The sequence below is a fragment of the Hippocampus guttulatus genome, chromosome 1 (genome assembly GCF_054856545.1).
Source record: "Hippocampus guttulatus isolate MCC_2025c chromosome 1, RoL_Hgut_1.0, whole genome shotgun sequence".
Classification (NCBI taxonomy): Eukaryota; Metazoa; Chordata; class Actinopteri; order Syngnathiformes; family Syngnathidae; genus Hippocampus; species Hippocampus guttulatus.
Window position 1 is genome coordinate 30,362,865 of NC_141261.1, and position 16,832 is coordinate 30,379,696.

Below are 16,832 nucleotides of genomic sequence, written 5' to 3' on the forward strand. Positions count from 1 at the left end.
CTGATTTGTAATCAGCAGAGAAAGAATAATGAACTGTAAAATCAGTTGTGTACCACAGTGTACTGTTGGTTGTCACAGACTGGCGGGAACAGAGGAGGAAGATGGTACGAGACTGTTGGGTTGTGAGGAGGCTCTGAGGACGGCTGGAATGGATGACACAATGGCTGAAGAGACAAGGAAAAATGAAAACAGTTGAGATCAGGTGAATGGAAGCCTGGCATTGATGTCATTTGACCACTTGCCTAGGACCTGCACCCCCCCCCCCCCCGATCTCCGTCAATCTCCATGTAAAATGACAACTTCCATTACAATGACCATATTGGCAGACTTAGAGGAGACTTCTACTGCAAAGAGGAATGGCTTTTGCTGGATGCTAGGCAAAAACCCAGTTCAGGGAGGTCATAGAGAATGTCTCCTGTACAGCTTCAACATAATTCTGGTCAACCATCTAACAGGTCAGGAGTAGAGCGCAGTCCACCATCAACACTAAATACTGTAGTGGGGATGGTCCTCAATTCAGGAAGTTGTGAGTCGATGGGGAGTATAGTTTGAAGACCTCAATTCCACAGACTTGTCTTTCGAAGGGGAAACAAAGCTGGGAGACCCTGAGCTGGGCTCTCCAATCCCTTGATTTGAGGTCATCTATGTGGTCAAAAAGCTCTTTGGAAGGATGCAGGTTTAGATTTGATTCGCCCAGAGTTCCTGAAGGCTGTGGACCTTGTGACTGGTCTTAGTTGACGCGTCTCTGCAACATTGTGTGGACATCAGAAAGAGTGCTTCTGGATCATCACACCAGGGAGATGGTTGCCCTTTTTGAAAACATGTTCATGCACTCCTCAGCGTCCTTCTTAAGGTCTATTAAGGGTTCCGGAGCGGAGGGTTGGGCTGGAAGTCAAAACCTCAGATTCAGAGGTAACCGTGTGGTTTTCTTTTTGGTCATGGAACAGTGGACCAAGCTCTTTTTTCCCCTCAGCAGAAATCTGGCATTGAAGGAGGTCTGGTTTGGTGCCCTTGGTATTGGGTCTCTGCTTTTTGCACATAATGTGTTTCCATTGGCCGCATCAAGCCGCAATATTTAACTTTTGCTGGAATGATTCACAGCAGCGTGTTCAGTGAATGGGATGAGAATTAGTACCCGCAAATCTATGACCGTGGTTCTCAGTCGTTAAAGCGTGGAGACCCTCACTGGGTCCGGATGAGACTCGAAAAGTATCTTGTTCACGAGTGAGGGAAGAGTGGGAGATCGACAGATGGATTGGTCCAACATCTACAGTGATGCGGACTGTCTGTCATGTGGAAGACAGAGCCTAATGTCAAATTGACAATTTACTGTTTGACCTACGTTCTCACCCTCATCTATATATAGTCACAAAAACCACAAATACAAATGGCCGAAATGAGTTCCCTTAGAAGGGTGTTTCTACCCAACCATTTAGCTGGCTAGGATTGTATCGGGATACCCCCGGAAGAGCTGGATGAAGTGGCTTGGTCTAGGAAAGTAGAAGCGTTTCTATTAAGCCTGCGTACTTCAAGATCACGGCACCCTTTGATGCACTGGAAAAAAATAATTGTTTACACGTGTATTCCCACTGACCTGCGAGTGGAGGTGATTGTGGATGTGCTGTGGTTGACTTGCAGCAGAGGTTGGCTGTTGCAGCAACTTCCCTTGATGTCGGCCCCTGCCGGCAGGGGCTGCGATGCTGGCCGAACTATAAACTACCGCACTGCTATTAGAATAAATGAAAGGTTTTCCTGTCGGAAGAAATTCAAAAGAGAAAAGAAACGTGTGAAAGAAGCCACAAGAGCCTGTATCATGAAACGCACACAATTGTGCCTGAAACAGACACACCAGTAAGATACCAACAAAACTTTTTTGGAGCATTTCATAAGCTAGCTAGCTCTTTTTAAATCTATTCGGGCTGCAAAAACGAATCGATAAAATTCCATGAATAAAAATGTTGGCAACTAATGATAATTTCGATTTGCTCTGTTGCGTGATTATTAACTCAGTCCCCCTGTACTAACCCTGCTGTGTGCCTTGTTGAGCACCCTACTTGTGCTGTGCATACCCGTGGCCTGTTAAGGGCAGTGTGGTGTATGCATGCATATCAATTTATCAGATTAAAGACAAGAATAAGAAAGCTGCAATAAGAAGAATGTATACGCATGAAAAAAAAATTGTTGGTACCCCACTGTTCATGAAAGAAAAATCCACACTGATCGCCAAAAAAATAACTTGAATCTGACAGAAGGAATAAGACATGAAAATTATACACACACACACACACACACACACACACACACACACACACACACACACACACACACACACACACACACACTATTTACGGTTTCACAACACTGCATCATGGAGTAGTCATTCTAGCAATGTAACATCAGTGGCTAAGATCGGCTTGTTTCATGTGTACGTTTGTACAATGTACAGCATTTTTACCCTAAAGTCTGGTATTGTGCAGGTTAACCTTCTCAATACTCGTACATGTAAATAAATTACAGCTTTGAATGTTCATAAAGTAACCTGCTTGTCATATTTTGTGCATATTATGACAAATAGATGGAATCTCTTATTTATTTTTTAAACCTGATGCATCGATTAATTGAAACAATAATTGAGCGATTATTTAAAAATAATCCTTAGCTGTAGCCCTCAAAGCAACTGTGTGCATTACACGCTGAGCTGTAATTCTGCCCTTAAGGAATACTGACCAAAGCAAAAAGTTTGATAGAATTTAGCAGCATCAGAACAATGCAAACTTCAAATTTTTACCACAACATACTGTACATGAAATGAGCACAGGTACCTGTGTGTGGATTCACCAGAATGCTGCCAGGTGGTATCCTTGAAGCCTGAAGTGACATCGCATAATTTGTTCCATCAGCAGAAGGCGTTGGCTGTGACGGGACACTCTTGTCAGGGAGTGCTGAGCCTTTGGTGTCTGCAGCCGGGTGGATACAAGGCGTTCCAGGGATTTTGGGCCGTAAAGACACTGACACGGTGAAAGGACAGTGTGGACGAGAGAGCGAACTGGATGAAGAACCGAAGCTACTGCATGATTCTGAACCTGGAATGACCAAACAAAGAGTGAAACACAATCTTAAAAGATGCCCAATCCATTTTCTTTAGCTTCCATGCAACAGCATGACATGAGAATTTACTATCGATGAGGGTGTAGGTGGTGATAATTAAGCAGCGGAGCCAATCCACAGCCTAATAACATGGCGGCGGTTGCATGAACTCCTGAAGGAAGCATTGAGGAAGAAATTGGTAGGGCGGCACCATCTGTGGTTGTAAAGAGATTCTGGTCTCTTTATAAACACATTGGCTAAACCCCAGTGGAATGAAATAAGACGTCGTGGACAAGACAGCTATTGTTTGTAGAAAATATATTTGGATAGAAAAGAGAGGAAAAAGGAAAAACATACAGATTATGAGAGCCGGCATGTCCGTCCGACCTCGAGCGTCGTGTCGTCTCCACTAACTGAGCTGTTGTCGTGGCTAGGCTAGCTTAGCTGTTGTCGTAGATCAAAGCTCTTTGATGTGTAATGTCCGTTGCGTCAGTACTGATTGGTTGAAGACGTGCCTGCGTACACGTCCGCGCTGATGCACGCAGAGCGAAGAGCTGAGTCACGCTTCACTCGAGTGGCGTCGCTACAGTTGATTTGTCCGTGTGATTATAAAATGCTGAGCAGAATAGAAAGAAAGCATCTTGAAAACAGCCATTGGTTTTCACGGAGGTGGAAAAGGCACTTGCTTGCATTTTTGATCTGTGTATAATTTTGCATCTTTCAACTGGGGAAACAACTGGTGTTGGGCGTGTCAGTCCGTCAACCATCATTCCGTCATTATTTCAGGCTGGCCCCATCCATCCATCGATCCGTCGTTGGTGACAGCCCATCGGCGTTGAGAACATACAACGTCACATGCAGGCGCAGCACAAGCAGACCGGAGTTAAATAGTAACCCAAAATAGCGTTGCCAAACTTCCAGTATCACAGCCCGCAATGACATTGTCCCATATTGTTTTTATTTCACCAATCATCACATCGATGTCTCCCCACCTCCCCATGCGTGTGACCTGGTAAGTACGTTCTTGTCGCTGATTGGCTGTGCTCGACGTCGACGGACTGAGTCAGCCTGAAATAATGACGGAATGATGACTGACGTGCCCACCACTGGACCTGAACAATGAGGCTATTGCTTCCATTTTGGCTGTAGATGTTAACATTTGCATCTGATCCACAAAATATTGTAAGTATTTCCATCTTCATCTGATCAACAAGTTAATTAATTAACTGACGATTAAAATACTGTACACTATTTTGATAATCGATTAATCGTTTAGAGACCTTGTTTAACTTAAACTAATCTAAATTCTGATTTCAGCCCATCAAAAGTAACTATTCTCGCATTTCCTTCATGAAAGCACACTTAATTATATTTTGTGTTCAATCAAAATGAAAACAAAATTTTAAACATCTGGTTTTACTTTGGAAAACAATGATGAGCATTTTTTCTGCGTTCCCAACATGATATGGACCTCACCAAACTGAAACATTAATAATTAATGTACAAACAAAAACAACTGTTAAATCTATTACGAAGATAGGCTATTTTTTTCACTGTAGTTTGAACTACCTGTAATTGACATGCAGTTGTACTTGAAGTGCCTCGGAAGTATTTGCATAAATCAAACTACTGTAGTTGTTTAGCATTGATCAGTACCAACGAAGTAGCTGAGTTTCAAAAAGACAATATTACTCCGTCTCATGCAATTGCTGATCACTGGCAGTTTATTTGATTTTGTTTAATTATTAAATAAAACCAAATAAATATTAAATACAGTAAATATGTAAACAACAATAACAAAATAAATCTGTAAACAGAAATCGAAAAAAAAAGTATTTTGTAATAAACTGTAATGATAAATACATTATTATCTGATTATTCAATGGAATGATCAATTGAACAGAATGAATTAAAATAGAATGAGGCTCTTGGAATTGTCTTTTGAGAGGTTACTCTCTTTAGCATGCCCGTTAGCAGGTAAAATGCATGCTCTATAAGGGTTTAGACCTGGATATTGACTTGGCCAGTCTTGCACCGGCCATTTCTTGATGCCGATGTACATCTTTGCTGTTTTGGATCCTGACCTTGCTGCATCATGAAGCTCTCCAAATCAGCTTTGTTGTGGCTTCCTTTAAACTGGCAGATAAAATGTGTTAAATTGAGTTTCATTTGCTACTGCCATCATGTAGTTCAGCACTGAGGATAAGAATGACCATCCCAAGAAGAAACCATGCTGAGTTGTCCATTTTCTCAATTGCTTGTTTTTAATGCATTGACAGCTTTTTTTTTAAATCTTGGTTATATCAACAGCTACTTGAAATGTCTTCACAAAAAAAAAAAAAGTCTGAAATTGACACTCAGCGCTGTTTACTGATTGAATCATCATCTTAATAGGACACACTTGGGCAATAAAACACTGAATTGTAGTCCAATACATTGGATTACAAAAAATAATGGGTGTATTCAAACAAAACTGAAGTTGTGCGTCATATCCATTGACTGACCCATCGAATTTGCCTCACTGTTGCAAACATTTGGAAGTTGAGTGCAAGTGTTCTTTCCGTTACACTGCATGTTATACATAAAGCATATTTGACAATAAAGATGACCTCGACCGTGACCTTTCGACCACTGTATGTGAAGACATCATTTATGCATTTTCAAAGTAGGGAAAGATATTATTTACGAGGCGGGAAGTGGTTTGAAGGAAAAGGTTCATTAATTTCTCTTGATAGAATGTCACCTTCATCTTTCATGAGTAGCCTACCTATTTTTAGGTGAGATTGCATGCATATTGTTGCATAGAACAGTTGTTTCAGGACAGAAAAGAGGCAGTGCAAATGAGATGTCTGCTTGACTGACTCCTAAGGACAGAATACTTCCTAAATAAACAAGGTTCTACCCTGTAAGGAAGAAAATAACACACGATATAATGCGGGAAATTGTAGTAGTGGGAAGATACCTGTACATAGCAGGATTCCCATCATGTCAATTAAGGAAGCATCATCAGTTTGGGAACTTTCCAGTGGTTCTAAATTGTTGAACTACACTATTCAGGAAGTCTTTTTAAATCTCGAGTTTGATATAACTTATAGCTTTGACAATTGTCCAGCAATATGGAAGGCCTGCAGACTTTGATGAAGGCAGGGCAACTGTCACATTCAGGGGAAGATCAGACTGATTCAGACGTTTCCTTGAAGTACAAGATACTGCTAACAATCATGTTCACTGACGTTTAGTTTTCTCTTGCTCATCAGTGAAGCAATACTGATAGCAATTATTCTTATTAATTATATTTATATATGCATCTATCTGTATTTGTCTGTGTGCCCAGTGATTGGCTGGCAACCAGCAGCCTTCTGCCTGAACACAGCTGGGATAGGCTGCATGTCCGTGTGTGAGTGAGTGAGTGAGTGAGTGAGTGAGTGAGTGAGAGAGAGAGAGAGAGAGAGAGAGAGAGAGAGAGAGAGAGAGCGAGAGAGAGAGAGAGAGAGAGAGAGACTTTTTTTTTCTTCAGAGATTGAAGCCATTTGTTAGGTTATTGTATGAACAACAATGGCTTGTGTAGCTTCACTCTTGCCTGTTTTGGTAAGCCTCCCAGTGCTCTTACTGCTGGTTGTGCTGTCGCCACGTGCCAGGTCAGGGGAGATGCCGCTGAAGCTGCTGGCCTTGGTGATGGCAGGCCGCGGGACGAGGCGGTTGGAGCTCTCCGAGCTGTCAGTACTGCTCCAGGGTCGCGGCTCACCGTTTGGTGGCTGCGTCTCTGTCTCAGAGCTGCTCTGCCAGCTGGCGTCTGAGGGTCCAGCCCGTGACCTGGTCAGGGTTAAAGTCAGTCTTTCAGTCAGCATCAAGAATCCTGCGCTCACATTGAATTATGTAGGCTTTCAAATCTCCGAGGCTGAATGTTAAAGAACATTTGCATCTAGACTTTACCATTATGTTCAAAAAAGATGGACAACCCACCATACAAGTTTTACTTAAGGTTGCCTTCTTTGTCTTGTGCTTGCTCGTTTCCAGGTCTATTCCATTACAATCGTGCCCCGAGATTTTTTTTCTTCAATTTTGGATCTAAATTGAATTTAAAGTTACTCGAAATGACCTTGAAATTCCTGGATTAATTCCCCCTCATTACTAACATTAATGAATCACTTTAGCTTCATAAACTGAATGAAAGGCGAAATGACATGGTTTCAAGATCTCATTGGCCATGACTTGGTCCAGGCCGGATGCTTTACGTAATCTAGTACTAAAAAGCATATTAGAGGGAAGCCTTCCAAGCATCAAGAACAAATCTTTAGGTCAACACTCATGCACTGGCGCAAAATGACAGCAGGATATTTTGCCTCACCTGAAAATGAGCCGCCTGTGCTGGGTACGTGTACATGCGTCTTCATCCTGAGCACTGAGAGGGAGGTTGGTGGGAGGTATTAGTAGCAGAACGCCGACAACTGATCAGGACCAATCAAGACATCATTCGCTGTTCTGGTTGAAAAAGAGCCATTGAGCATTCTCCAAAATAGAAATGGATGCCATGCACGTTATAGATGAGTTGCATTTGCATATTAAAGGATGCACTGACTGTCAAAATGACTCTGGTGAGACTCAGCAAAGATATTGGTTATGATGCCAATACGCGTAAGGTGCAACTTACCTTTGATCCAGTATGAAGTGATCGCCCTGTGAGTGAAAATTAAATTGGATGATTTCAAGTATAAAAGTAGTGGGATTTACTCAATTGTATTAATCAGCTTGTTCATGTCTTAATAAATGTTTTGTATTTACATGTAGTATCATTGGTTGCAGATCTTTCATCGATATCAAATTGACTCCATTATCGGAGCGTTCACATCTCTACATACTGCCAATTGCTGGCAAAAATTGCGTGAATTTGCACAACAAAGGATTTGTGCGTAGACTTGTGCAGCATAGCCCCCCATCCCCCAGCCCGCCCACACAAGCAGAGCTCACATCATGTGCAAATATTCTTTCTCTGGCTCGCTGGTACTCCTCCTCGCGCTCTTCCATCGATTTGCTTTTCTTGTCTGCTTTCAAGCGCATCCGAATCTGGCAAGGACACAGCACACGCACATGCGCACACCCACACACATGCACGCCCACGCACGCACATGGCTTTTTAAGAGCTATACCAGGGATGCCAGATTGTCCCCCTCGTACCGACATGTCAGAAATAAAAGTGACAGCTTGGTGGTGGCAGCAGGGTGGGGACACCTACCGTGCTGTTGTCGCGATCAAAGCTGGAGTTGTCTCGTTTAAGAATGTAGCGTTTCTGGAAGTCGTCTGCCTTGTCATCCTTGATGTGCTCTGAGAATTTCTGATCGGGGCTGTCAGTAGGGAATTTTTAACAGTTAAGGGGGCGAACTTCATTTCAGGTAGATGCTGACAACAACATATGTTAATCAACATAAGGAGGGCATAGAAAACCCCCGGGTGGTTGTGACACATGTGTCAATCTGCAAAAAGATGCTCACATTCTTGTGCTGATAGTTTTGTTGATGACAACGGACTTTCCGGAGAGGTCCACGTTGTGGTCCATGCCAAAGTAGGCAGCCACACGGTGTAACAACATCCGGTGGTAGGACGTCATAGGCGGGAACGTTCTCCTTTGACTTCTAAAAAGACACGGGGGGGCATGAGCTCATCTCTGATAGCAATTGAGGAAAAAAAAATTGGTATCCGATCAGGGATGTACCGGTCAGAGCATAGCTGCACATCCCCAAAATGCTGTAAAAGAACAGTTCTATAGATTCTACAGAATACACACAAAAACCCCACGCTGCTCCTCCTGATGTGGAAAGCACGCACATCAGGGATCAGACAGTGAAAATATCCTTCTGTGCTGTAGAACTCCAAAGCTAATCCCAAATACTTGAGAGGGATGAGATTGAATGTAACCAGAAATGGAACTTACTCATTATTGCTGATGAAATCCAAGATGTCTTGCTCAAGCTTCAGCAGCATAATTCGGTCCCTAAGAAAATAATACAATGTATTTGAGAGACTTTGACCTCAGAAAGAAATCTCTGAAATTTTGTTTGCCTGACCAAAAGGTGACACTGACTCATCACCACCAAACTGTAGTCAATTTACCTGGGATTGCTCTTTAACGTGTTTACTAAAAACTGATGAAGATCTATGCCTGTTGAATCTGTGTAGTCTTGACTGGAATCTGATCAAAGAAAAAATAGGTCACACGAGCTTTTTTTTGCGAAAGCCGAACATACTGGACTAAAAAATACAACAACAGGGAACTCAATATTGTTTTCCATATGAATTTGTTTAATTGTGCAGCTATCTCAGCTAGGGTTCAAAAGAGTAAACATCCTCTCTCAGCAAACAATAGGGTAGTGGTGACCGAGAAAGGGTCTGGGACCTACAATTGGGGCCTTGCCTCATCAGCGGTATTCCTCCACAAGAGGGGGGCAACTACAGCCTTGTGGGAATCCGTATAATTGCTTGACACTTTTCAGCCCATCGCAATTAACTGAATCACACTAATTATCTGCCTATCACATGAGATAATTGAAACCGGAGGAGCGCTTTTGGACAAATGGGAGGATACTTTGGCCTCTCCACACATACACAAAAGAAGAAAATATAAAGGGTGTTAGTCATGAAATGGTTCTGAGAAAAACGTACACCATGCAAAGCCCTCATTGGAGGCTGTTTCCATTTTCTCACCTCTGCACAGCATTTTGTCAGCTTTGTTCACCTTGTCGCAGATGACTTCTTTCTGAGACTGGTTTTGTGTGGCTCCGTCATCCTTTTCAAACATCCGAAGGAGGAATTCATCCTTAAGTGAAGGAGAAAAAAACAACCACCAAAAAAAAAAAAGAAAAAAAAAAGGAATGATTAACCTGGTCTTCATTTAGCCATTGCATTTCAAGAAGAACACAAACAAGCCTGACAGAGCTTACTGTTGACATTTTGGGAGGAGGGTCGATACCAAGCAGGCATAATACAAATTTTGGAAGATAAATGAAGCTTTCAATTTTCCTTTAATCTAACTACAAGAAGGGTATCATGCCCCAAACAGGCAAATGTTGAATACACTTCAAAAAGCCTCATGGTTGATCACTCAAACCTGTCTCCTTGATGGTAACGATACGCCTGCATCCATGAATTTCAATGACGATGGCAATTAATCATCCAGATTAGCCTGTTTTTATGAAACTATCTGAATAATACATGAATTCAGTCCCCAAATTAAACAACACAGCACATTTCATTACGTAAAATTCAAGAGTGGGAAGAGTTAGTAATTCCTTTCGAGCAGTAAAAGTTGTAACGCGCTAAATGCTGCAATCTCACTGCAAGCCTGTGGTGGGTCTTCTTTTTTCTTTTTTTCCTTCCTTTGTGAGAATGAATAAAAGGCAGCCTTGGTTGACGAAAGCAGTGCTCTTATTTGCCACAGACCCGTAGACCAAGAGAAGTAACAGCAGAATCTGATTTGCTTTACAGGCAATTCTAAATGACATAAAAGACTTTCACCACCAATTGATGTGCCATTTGGTTTTGACATGAGAGTGAGAGGAGGGTGAGGGCGTGTGGGGGCAGCCAATAAACAATACAATGGGTCAAGTAATTGATCCCTCAAACTGATGATAAATGATGTGAATTGTTCCCTGAATGCTTCAATTTGAGGTGGTATCAATATTTAAAAAATGTAATGAGCTAATTAATGAGAGCTGCTTCAGAAAAATTGCCCAAGTGGAATCCTCTGAGAGTGACCACAAGTCAGTGTTTGAGTGTGGCTTGAGCGACAGCATGTTCCTGTCTGTCCCTGTCAAAGTAACAATGATAATAAACAACAACAACAACAAAAACCTGTCAAGAAGCTGTGGCGGTTGCTACTTCATGTTGCCCTCTGTATCACATGGAACATGCCTGGTTGATGTGCAGCTGTTGTGCATTGCCTCATTTGTTTTTTGACAGCCATTTATTTTGAGAAAAAAAAAGGGAAAACAGCAGGAAAATGATGGCCTTCTGAATGTGTAACGAACATGCTGTCAGTCTAAAACAAAAAGTACAGTGTGCATCCAAAGGCCCTTGACTATCAGGCATTGATTTGAATTGACAGCCAGGCATCCTTGTAAGGACAGATGTTTTTTTTTTCTTTTCAGATTTGGACAGCCTATGGATCTATTCAGCCTTTTGTTAGCACTTACAGTTTGACAGTGAGGGAGTGACAGTGATGTCTCATACCAACAATGGTCAATTGAATCATCATGAGCTATAGTTTTTGCTCCAGGGGTGTAATCGAAGTTACAGTGCTTGAAGTTGAATTAATAGGCCAATTGAAAGCAGATAAGCTATACCTTATTCAGACATTGAAAGAATCAGAGTGGAGCTCAGAAAAGCACCAATTCCAATTTGGCTCAGCAGCAACTCGTCTACAGTACCTTCATTATGCAGGTGACCTCATTTTGTATGTGTGGGAATTTTGTCAACAAGACTCCGGATCTGGATCTGCACCAAGCTTTATTAGGTTTATCCTTGGCTCATCTCTCCACAAACAGTGGAAACCGGTTGAGCAGTTTTAATATAATCCTGCTAAACCACAAACCGCAATAATACCACAGCCTAATTCAGGAATGGGCAACTGGCGGCCCACATCACACCAAGGGGCCCCTTGATTCACTTTCCCCCCCAAATAAATAATTTCTTTGCCAAAAATCAATTTAATAATAGTTTTTTTAGTGGGGACAATTCTGGAAAACTCGGGGGGGGGGGGGGTACAAACTAAGAAAAGTATAGGGGAAAAAAATATTCCTCGAATACGCCAATCCCCGGGTGTGGAACAATGCAAGGGTCGCGTGTTGTTTTAAATTGTAATTTCACCGTTCACTGCTAAATTGCAGACGTTTTAGCTGTGCTTACTGTATACTGCCCTATATTACAATGTGAGTAGGCCTTATAGTCGAGTGAGTTGATTTTTGTGAGGAAATGTACACAATGAGTTCTTTCTTGTTCAGCAATTTTGTGCAGTCCTTGAATGTTAGTTTTTATGCACTGGAACAAAACAAAGACAGTATGCCATTTTGTTGTTTCAAACCCTTTAGAATAGTGGATCTTTTATACATGCATTGAAAAATATTTGATGAAGAATTAAATATATTAAGAGCACAGATTTTGCATGTATGGTTGTATTTTGTCCATATTTACTGTATAATAGCAGCCTTGTCATACATGTGGTTAGGGAGCGTGTGGTCCAATGTCGACCCCCAAGTCACACTGGTGAAATATTGTAGCCCGCTCCAGCATTTAAGTTTTCCATCCAACTTCGTACTAGTTCAAAAACGGTGTTCCAAAACAATATAACAATTTGCCATGTTGCATTTGAGTTGACAAGGGTGCACAAAATGACTGCATATCCCAAAGCAATGTTGTTCAATGATTTTGAATTATGTAAATGTAGTTTCCTTCAAACTGACATTTGCTGTAAAAATCTGCATTGCTACACACATGGACAAAATTGCGACCCCTCTGCTCATGAAAGAAAACTTGACAGAACACCCCCCCCCCCACAAAAATGTATAAATGAAAATCTGAAATTGCTTTGGAATTGTAGTTCAACATGAATAACTAAAAAAAATAAAATAAACAATATTTTGTCAGACAACCTTTTGATGCAATCACTACTACAATCAAACTATTTTTCAAAGTTTCAATGAGACTTCTGCACCTCTCAGCAGGTATTTTGGACTACTCTTCATGAGCAAACTGCTGCAGTTGTCTCATGTTTGTAGGGTGCTTTCTCCAGCCGACATGTTTTAGCTCTTTCCACAGATGTTCAATAGCATTTAGATCAGGTCTCATAAATAGACCCGCTTCAGGATCGTCCAATGGCTTAGAGCAAAGCATTCTTGGGTGTTTTGGGTCATTTATCCCATTGCAAAACCCATGAACTGCGACTGAAACTAAGCTTCCCGACACTGGGCAGCACACATTTCTCTTTTGGAAACCTTGATATTCTAGAGATTTATATATACCCTGCAGAGGTTGAAGAGATCCAGTGCTAGATGAAGCAAAGCAGCCGCAAAACATAACAGAGCCCCCTCCATGTAACACAGTAGGTAATTTTTTTTTTAATCCCCTCGGTTTGCTTCATCTTTGCGTCTGTGAACATACTTTGTCGACGCTTTGTAGGTTGTCAACATGCAGTTTGACGTATTCTGATCTCCCTTTTTTATGAAGTATTTTCAACAATGGAATCCATCTTGGTTGTCTCCTATGACATCCACTTTGGTGTAAATCTGACACTGATGTATCTTGACCTTGGCGTTCACCTTTAATTTGTTTGGAGGTTGTTCGGCTCTTATTACCTTTTGTATTGTGCTGCTCCTCAGTTTGTCATCAATTTTCATCCAGCGGCCATGTCAAGGGAGGACGGCTACAGTCCCGTGGATCTTAAATTTCTGAATAAGTGCGACTATAGTTACAGCAACATCAAGCTGCTTGGAGATGGTCCAACAATCTTTACCTTTAACGTGCTAGTCTCTAATTTTCTTTCTAATTTCCTGAGACAATTCTCTCCTTCACTTCCTCTGGTCCATGTTAAATGGGTTACACATCATGTAATCAAAGAGCACATTGAGAACGAGTCACCCTGAAAACAGATTCGCTGATTACAAATTTGAAGACACCTACAGTGCTAATTAAAGGACAGAAGTTGGTTAAACAGATCAGAATGTTCAAATTATTTTCAATCTTATCTAGGGGTACCATCATTTTTGTGCAGCATGTTTCATGAAATAATTATGTTGAACTACAATTTAAAAGCAGTGACTAATTTTCACTGGTTACTTTTCATTAAACTACAATTTTATGGCTCCGCCTAACTAATATTTTGCTTCATTCCCTATTGTACCAGCGCTCCCCTCCAGGGTAGCTTGCCAAAAACAGCCCTGCTCAGAGGCACCTCCACCAATAACTGCGGCGGGGGAAATATCAGGAGTATTCAATTAGAGCACGACATAGCACTCGGTAGGTGATGTGCGGAAATTGCAATTTCCTCAACATGATTGATGGCAGTAATACAAGACGTCGTGGGAGTGCAGGCAATGAGAGAGCGCAGTGGGAATAACATTGCCCTCTGGTTATGGGGCACGGTGCTGACTGGCTAAATCGTAGGACGAACACACCTGTGTGTGTGTGTGTGTGTGTGTGTGTGTGTGTGTGTGTGTGTGTGTGTGTGTGTGTGTGAGAGAGAGAGAGTGTGTGTGTGTGTGTGTAGGTGCATAAATATATCATTAGCAGTGCAGAGTGGCATTTAGTGGAATTTAACTTTGATCTGGAGGTGTGGGCAGGGGAGTCTTTGCCTGGATGCAGTAAAATAGTTGAATTGACAATTTAACATCAAGCTCGCCGTTTGTGTTTTGATGATGTGATTCTTTAACCAGGCTGTACCGGACAGGTTTTCCATCACATCTGTCAGAGGAAGGCTGCTAATAGTTCGCCGGAGGTCCTCCATCTCAATTTTAATAAGGGGAAATGAAGAACTCACCCCTGGTCAGCACTTCAAGCAGAGCTACTATATGTGTGACTTGCGGCGCAAAGTATCAGGTCACGCGCATGAGCACACGTGTGTCCAGCTGATGGGATGACAAATGGATTCAAAGAGGAAATAGATACGCTCAGGGAGGTTTTTACCTGAGGTGCAGCTGAAGGCTCAAGAATTGGGTAAGGGAAGGACTCCTCACATATTGCCAGGCTCCGAACAAGCTTTAGCCTGGTCTTAGGCTGTCGAGGGGGGGGGGGGGGGGGGGGGGGGTGCAGGAGCAGACAGTTGAAACCATAAATGCAAATAAATCGCAGCCACTAACACGCACAAGCCACCAGAAGAAAACAGGTTGGAAGAAAAACTTGTCTTTTTCCCTGCTGACAGACTTTTTTTTTTTTTTTTGCGGTCAGGCTTCAAGTGGCTTAAGATTTTGGTGCCAAAATTTACAAGATAATTAGATCAAAACTGAAGCCATCATCCCATAGACTGATGCTTCTATTAACTGTCCCTGGAGGGGCGTAACAGCAATGTAGCAAACAAGCCACCACAGCCTGTGATGTGTGCATATTGAGGCCTCTCCACACAAATTGCAAACAAGTCACCTGCGATTTGACAATATTCCTGACAGTAAACACAGGCGCAGCTTCAAACGTATTCCAAGCAAATAATTCACATGCTTAATTTCAAAACATGCGAGGGAAGTGGTTCATACCTTCAAGTACTTCACAGGCTGCATGTAAAAGGAGATGTTTGGTTGGAGGGAGGTATGTGGAGGAAAGTACATAGTCAGTTAAAATTGCCCCCCCCCCTCCCGCAAAAAAAGAAAAACCTGCTAAACTTTGGGAATAAAGAGGACTGTTGCCTTTAAAATGACATTTTAAATTAAACAGGACTGCCCAACCTTTGGTGCTTCTGTGATGCAACAAGAAATCCACAGAAAAAAGCAGCGATAACCTTGCATATTCAAAACTTAAGAGCACTGATCTCAAGTGGCAAAAAAGATACAATAATTTCCAGTTAAACATTCACAATTTATTTGGAGCCTGAATTCATTTTTTGCAGAGTATTTTTGTCACTGACAACAACCGTGTCAAGATCGTTTAATGGCAATTGTGACTTTAAATGAAATTGCCTGTGTTCAATCACTTCCCTCTGACAATTCATAACCCCCCCCCACACATACAAAACATTGCAATGGTTGGGAAAAGACAGTGCAAAGCATTTCAGTGCAAATATAATGTGTTTTATACATAGTGTATGACAAAGAGTGGTCATTGCACAAGAGACAATGTGTAGTTGGCAGTATAGGGACACTGCCTCAAAGACAGACAATGGAGAAAAGCCAGACTTGAGGCCATAAGCAACTTGGGTGAGTTCTACACTTTGCTTTGAGCTCCTTTTTGCCATCATATGAAGAGCTCCTTTTTGCCATCATATGAATCAGACTCTTGGAGGGAGACAGGGTACCCAATAGTAGAAGCAAAGGTTGGGTTCCTCTCTGCTTAAAGCCCTAGTGGATGTTACAAAGTCTCATTGAAGCATGCACTGAGGGGACAAGGTGAGGAAGGTAGGAGGTGACCTAGAAGGAGCTGTTCCAATATAAATTGTACCAGGACACTGTACTGTGCCTGCTAATCCCAACATGAATCTGTGCTTCTGGTCTGTCCTCAGACCCCCCCCCCCCGTGAGCTCAAGGGCTTAAAGTTGCATAAAATTGAAATGGGACGCTGCCTGTGACCTACAGCATCCCTTTCTATATCAGGTAATATGGAAAGGGAGGGCTGGTGGGTAAGGCTGGAGAGGGCTGGGACTGCGAGTGCACCACTACACCAACTAATTGAGCGGCATGGGGCCAGTGGGGAATGAACAATGCCAGCAGGAGATAAAAGAATGGAAATGGGGAAGTAGGAAAGGGCTGAAGTCAGCAAAAGTAGGACGGCCACCAGCAGAGGATGAAGCTGCAGAGCTGGAGGCAGATGGTGGCAAAGTCACACAGTGCTTCTCTCTCTCTCCCTCCCTCCCATTACATTTTTGAATATTTTTTGGTTGATGATGAACAAAATAGCATGGTGAAGACTGCATCAAAACTTTTCCCTCCCTGAATAATGATGGCTTGTACAGGAGGTGGGTATCTGGGTACCCCTTGATAATGATTTTGTGCTGAAAAGGAGACTGATTTAATAAGCACTGTTGGCTCCACAAAATACTTCCACATACATGAATA

At 42.2% G+C, this 16,832-nt stretch overlaps 1 protein-coding gene across 16 annotated transcripts in view; it reads right to left on the reverse strand.

The window, feature by feature from the left end:
* LOC147211328 (R3H domain-containing protein 1-like) overlaps nucleotides 1-16,832 on the reverse strand; it is a 48,281-nt gene that overhangs the window by 14,982 nt on the left and 16,467 nt on the right. For 8 of the 16 annotated variants that reach the window (XR_015102513.1, XR_015102514.1, XM_086125879.1 and 5 more), the window contains exons 3-16: nucleotides 15,321-15,338; nucleotides 14,758-14,847; nucleotides 9,787-9,898; nucleotides 9,196-9,274; nucleotides 9,017-9,076; nucleotides 8,577-8,717; nucleotides 8,321-8,429; nucleotides 8,056-8,151; nucleotides 7,739-7,764; nucleotides 7,436-7,489; nucleotides 6,668-6,900; nucleotides 2,823-3,083; nucleotides 1,595-1,752; nucleotides 54-164 (exon numbers count right to left, since the gene is read on the reverse strand). Coding sequence is in view for 14 of the 16 variants with exons in the window: in XM_086125879.1 (XP_085982005.1) it covers nucleotides 54-164; nucleotides 1,595-1,752; nucleotides 2,823-3,083; nucleotides 6,668-6,900; nucleotides 7,436-7,489; nucleotides 7,739-7,764; nucleotides 8,056-8,151; nucleotides 8,321-8,429; nucleotides 8,577-8,717; nucleotides 9,017-9,076; nucleotides 9,196-9,274; nucleotides 9,787-9,898; nucleotides 14,758-14,847; nucleotides 15,321-15,338 (1,548 nt within the window). In the remaining 2 variants the exon portion in view is untranslated. The remainder of the gene's footprint in view (nucleotides 1-53; nucleotides 165-1,594; nucleotides 1,753-2,822; nucleotides 3,084-6,667; nucleotides 6,901-7,435; nucleotides 7,490-7,738; nucleotides 7,765-8,055; nucleotides 8,152-8,320; nucleotides 8,430-8,576; nucleotides 8,718-9,016; nucleotides 9,077-9,195; nucleotides 9,275-9,786; nucleotides 9,899-14,757; nucleotides 14,848-15,320; nucleotides 15,339-16,832) is intronic. The other 8 variants (XM_086125913.1, XM_086125940.1, XM_086125923.1 and 5 more) reach the window with 3 other exon arrangements.